Source organism: Pipistrellus hanaki, assembly GCF_964339955.1.
Source record: "Pipistrellus hanaki genome assembly, chromosome: 13".
NCBI lineage: Eukaryota > Metazoa > Chordata > Mammalia > Chiroptera > Vespertilionidae > Pipistrellus > Pipistrellus hanaki.
In genome coordinates, this window is record NC_140515.1 from 15,368,359 (window position 1) to 15,373,394 (window position 5,036).

General features: G+C 64.8%; 1 protein-coding gene across 2 annotated transcripts; it reads left to right on the forward strand.

Annotated features, from left to right (window-relative positions):
• The first annotated feature begins 222 nt into the window (after positions 1–222).
• Positions 223–4,070, forward strand: FEZF2 (FEZ family zinc finger 2). 2 transcript variants are annotated; one of them, XM_084901739.1, is made up of 5 exons: positions 223–474; positions 857–1,785; positions 2,109–2,243; positions 2,481–2,613; positions 3,484–4,070. In XM_084901739.1, exons 2-5 carry the CDS (start codon positions 919–921, stop codon positions 3,741–3,743), a joined length of 1,395 nt encoding a protein of 464 aa, XP_084757865.1. In that variant the 5' UTR covers positions 223–474; positions 857–918; the 3' UTR covers positions 3,744–4,070. The 2 variants fall into 2 exon arrangements, with proteins under 2 accessions (XP_084757865.1, XP_084757866.1); XM_084901740.1 differs by lacking the exon at positions 2,109–2,243.
• The last annotated feature ends 966 nt before the right edge of the window (positions 4,071–5,036 follow it).

Below are 5,036 nucleotides of genomic sequence, written 5' to 3' on the forward strand. Positions count from 1 at the left end.
TCCCCGCGTCCCCCAAACCCATAGGCCCCCAAAGTTGTGAATCACGCACGGAACTCTGTCTGGGTTTGGACTCTTTCTCTTTCTCCCCCCCCCCCCACCCCCCCGCCACTTTTTTTTCTCCACCGGCAAAACGATCACGATTCCTCCCCCTCCCCCTCCCCTCTCTCCCCTCCTTCCCGATGATTCGCGAGCCGCTCGCACTTTCCCGAGGGGAGCGCGGGCGCCAGTTGCCTCCGTTTAAAGTTTGAGGGGCGGCGGCGGCGGCAGCCGGCGGGCGCGGGGGACACGGGAGCCGCTGGCGGGGCCGCGCCGCAGCCCGGGCCCTTCCCCTTGAAGTGACTCCTCCAAGTGATGTCAGCTGCATGTGAAAGACAGGGATCTCACGCGGAGGGGAAGAGGTTTGCCATCAAAATGTGACAGCGGAGACAGCGCTGCATGGCTCGGGAGGCAGCTCCGCGGCGGCGGGGGACAGAGGTAAAGGCGCGGTGGCATCGGGGTCCCCAGTAACTTCGCCCCTTCGCCGTCCAGCCCCCGGCGCGCGTGCCGGAGGAGGCCGGGGTCTGGGGAGTCGCTCAGGGGGGTTCATTTGAGGCTCTTTTTCTTTCTCCCTCCCTTTCTCTCTCTCCTCTCTCTCTCCTGGTCCTTTGTAAGCCCTCCCCGCGCCCCCTTTGAATGTCCCAGGGCAGGGCCGGTGGGTCCCTTCGCGCGCTGGATGAATGAGCGGCGATTTGGTACCCTTGGGTGCACTTTGTTCTGCCTGCCCCTGTTCATTTGAATGCAAATGGGTGACCTGGACCCGACTTAGGTGCTTATTAAACTGCGGTTTGCTTCCCTCGCCTTTTCCTCCGGGATGCAGACTTAGAGGAGAGAGAGGCTGCTGCGCCCTGGCCCAGCCCGCACGCCTCGCCCCGGAGCGCCATGGCCAGTTCGGCTTCCCTGGAGACCATGGTGCCCCCGGCCTGTCCCCGCGCCGGAGGAGCGTCGCCGGCCACCTCCAAGACGCTGGCCTTCTCCATCGAGCGCATCATGGCCAAGACGTCGGAGCCCCGCGCGCCCTTCGAGCCCCGGCCCGCCGGGGCGCTGGAGGCAGACGGCGGCGGCCAGGGCAAGAAACTGCTCAACCTCTGCTCGCCGCTGCCCTGCATGCTCCCCCTGCAGCCCCTGGGCTACGACATGCCCTCCAAGACGCTGCTCAGCTACTCGGAGCTCTGGAAGAGCAGCCTCCGGGCGGGCGGCGGCGGCGGGGGGGCCCCGGTGTGCGGCGCCAGCGGCTTGTGCAAAACCAACTGTGGCGTGTGCTGCAAGGCCGAGCTGGGCCTGGCGCCCGCCGCGCTGCCTGCCGGCCGCGTCATCAAGCCGCAGGTCATCCACCACCACGCGGCCGTGGGGCTGCCGGCCAGCGGCTCGCTCTACTACTTCAACTACCTGGACTCGGCCGCCTACCCGTCCTCCGAGCTGCTGGGCGGCCCTCTCTTCCCCTCGGGCCTCCTCAACGCCGCCGCGGCGCAGGCCCCCGCCACCGCCGCCGCCCTGGCCGCAGCGCACCCCAAGCTCTTCCTGCTGGAGAACGCCAAGCTGGCCGGCCTGGCCGCGGACAAGTTCGCCCACCCGGCGGCCCCCTACGCCCACAAGGAGCGCCTGCCCGCGCCGCTGGAGCAGGTGCTGAAGGAGAACTCGGCGCTGACGGCCGAGCGAGGCGGCGGCGGCAAGGGCCACCACGGCAAGCTGCCCGGCGCCTCCGCGGACGGCAAGCCCAAGAACTTCACCTGCGAGGTGTGCGGCAAGGTGAGGCCTGGGCCCTGGGGTCCGGGAGGGGTGGGCAGCAGCGGCGGCTGTTTCTTGGGGGGATGCCTGGCGCTCCCTGGTCTCTAGGAGCTCCCCAATAGCTGTCTACTCAAGTCCCCGACCTCAGTTTCCTGTTCTGTACAATGGGGGTGCCACAGGCAGCTGGGGAGGACAGAGGGTTGGGGAGCCCTTTGCAGAATGAAAGGGGCTCTGGTTGGGGGAGGGGTGTCGCCTGGGCAGGGTGAGCTGTGGCCTCCGCGGGTTGAGGCCAGGCTCCCCCACGGACACACCACAAGGCCCCCCTCCCCTGTGTCCTCCCCTAGGTGTTTAACGCGCACTACAACCTCACCCGCCACATGCCTGTGCACACCGGAGCCAGGCCGTTCGTGTGCAAAGTCTGCGGCAAAGGCTTCCGCCAAGCCAGCACGCTGTGCAGACACAAAATCATCCACACCCAGGTACGTGGCCCCGTGGCCCCGTGGCCCTGGGTCCGGCCCGGCCCACCCGCGCGCAATGCCCTGCTCCCGAGCGAGCGGCATAGCTGGGTAGCTGGGAGAGGATGGCCCAGGGTTCCCGTACCCCGCTCCTTCGAGAGCCCTCGCCCCTCCCTCCAAGGTGCTCCCTCAAGATCCCCCCCAAGGTGGCCTCTCCCCACCCAGCACCCGGCCTCACTGCCTTTGCGCCCCTCTCCGCAGGAAAAGCCTCACAAATGCAACCAGTGCGGCAAGGCGTTCAACCGCAGCTCCACGCTCAACACGCACATCCGCATCCACGCGGGCTACAAGCCCTTCGTCTGCGAGTTCTGCGGCAAAGGCTTCCACCAGAAAGGTAGGGTGCGGGGCGGAGGCCTCTGCCCCTCTCACCTGGGGTGCCGGCGGGCCGGCTAGCAGCTGAGAGGCTGAGCGGTCTGGAAAGAGGGAGCGGGCACGCCGCGTTTCTCTGCAATAGGGCTGGGCCGGGTTTGGTAGGAGCTCCCGGGCAGCTAGCAGACCTCGCCGGATTCTGGTTGGTTGCACAGAGGAGCCAGGAATAAGGAGGGCAGGGACAACGGGACAGAAGGTAGGAGAGAGTGTTGCCTTACAGAAAAGGTTCCCATTGTAGCCGGAACTCCCCTTTCTAATAATAATTAAAAATAAGGGAAAAAAACCCTAGGCAAAACCCACCACGTGGGAACGATTTAAGACTGTCCCCAGAACTCCCAACCTCAGCGTTTCTCTCCATCTTCCAAAGCATGTCAACTGTCCAGGTGGTAGCTGGGGGACAAGAGGGAGTAATACTTTTAATGAGAAGGGGGGGGAGAGAATGAGAGACGAAGCCTGGGTTCGAGAGAATTTCTTAGAGCGAAGTAGCAAGCCAGAGTTGGACCCAAGTGTCACTGGGGGTGCGAAAGTGTCCAGGCAGGCCCAGCTTAGCGGGAGGGCCGTGGGGCGGGCCTGGGGCCTGGGGCCTGGGGCCCGGGCGGGGGAGGGGGGGGAAGGAGGGGAGGGGACCAGGGCCCGGGCTGAGGCTGGCGCTGGGACGTCCAGCCAGTCCTGCGAGCTGCGGGCTGGACACTGACGAAGTTTGACAACTTCTCGGCTCGCAGAGGTTGCGCCCTGCTGAGCCAAGCACTGGAGCCGACCCCAGGAGGCCCAGTCGCCACCCCCTCCCTCCCCTTGCCACGCCATCCCCGAACCGTGCTGTGTTGGGTCTTTGCAGGGAACTACAAGAACCACAAGCTGACCCACAGCGGCGAGAAGCAGTACAAGTGCACCATCTGCAACAAGGCCTTCCACCAGGTCTACAATCTGACCTTCCACATGCACACCCACAACGACAAGAAGCCCTTCACCTGCGCCACCTGCGGCAAGGGCTTCTGCAGGAACTTTGACCTCAAGAAGCACGTGCGCAAACTGCACGACAGCGCGGGCCCCGCCGCCCCGGCCGCCAAGGACCTGGCCCGGACTGTGCAGAGCTGAGAGCGCAGGCCGGCCCTCCCTCCGGCCAGACTCTCCGGCCCCGGGCAGAGCGCGCCTGTCCACTGGTGTCTACAATTCAGAGGGAAAGAGACTGTAGCAGAGAGGCTAACTTCTATTTATCTAAACCAGCGAATTTTTGGAAAGTTTATACGTTTCCTCCATGACTGGAAGCGAGCAGCCTGGCTCCCACCTTTGTATATTCATTCGGGAAACTTATTGAAACCTTGTGCGCCGACGCGTATTTCATTCCGGCCACCGGCCTGGGACAGCAACGCCTCAGCCGCCATTCTACAGCCATGTAAACCCTCCTGTCCATCCGAACACGGAATACACACATATGTGACTCAATAAACAGGTCATTGTGCGCGTTTTCTTTCCCGTCCCTGTCCCCTCGCGGCGCCATCCGCTCAGCAAACGCCGAAGAAGGAGCAGGCAATGCACACGGGTAGCGTTTCCCTGACCAAAGGCGACCTCCTTGGGGCGCCTGGACCCCCTGGGAGGCCAACCCAGTGTTCCTACTGCGCCTGCGCACTAAGACCCTCCCCAGCGGCCCCCCCACCCCCAAAGCTTGGGTGAAAAGGCCTCCACGTGATGAAATTTTCCTCTTTGGTGACTGTTCCGACGCTTGGAATTCTGGGTGTTGCTTTATTTGGATGACTTTTTTTTTTCTTTTAAAGAGGGGTTCCAAGTAGCTGGATGTTGGGGAACAAATTTGGGGTGCGTCCTCGAGCGGGGTAAAGGACCCGGCACTAGCCCAGTCGGGGCGCTTCTGGGCTGCACCCTTCGCTGGGCGACCCGATGGGGCCGCTGTCCCTCCCAGCCTTTCCCGGAGGCGAGGGCTGAGTCCCAGGGACTCCCTGGTCCGCGCGGCAGATCCTGGGGTGGGGTGGGGGGGAGAACACCCCGAGCCGCCACCGCCGCCTCCCGCCCCCGATCGCCGCGCCGCCTGCCCGGTTCCCGAACCGCCAGCTCCCTCCCCGCCGCCGCCCGGGCGCGCTGATGCAACGATCTCACGCCTGCTTCCTCAGTAATGACCCAAATTAAGAGAGAAAACAGAGACCCTTCAAACGGCATTCCATTAATCATCTAATCATCCCCAGGAGGGGGCCGGCCGCCGCGCCCCGTTTGATCCGAATCTGGATAATCAACGAGCTCGGATTACTGGCTGGGCGCGCCGACCTCCCCTCCCCCTTTCTCCCCCGCCCCCCCCCCCAATCTTAATGTCCGCGCGGCGATTCCGCCCACGTCCCGGGCCCCGGCCCCCGGCCCCCGGCCCCCGGCCGGGCGCGGGGA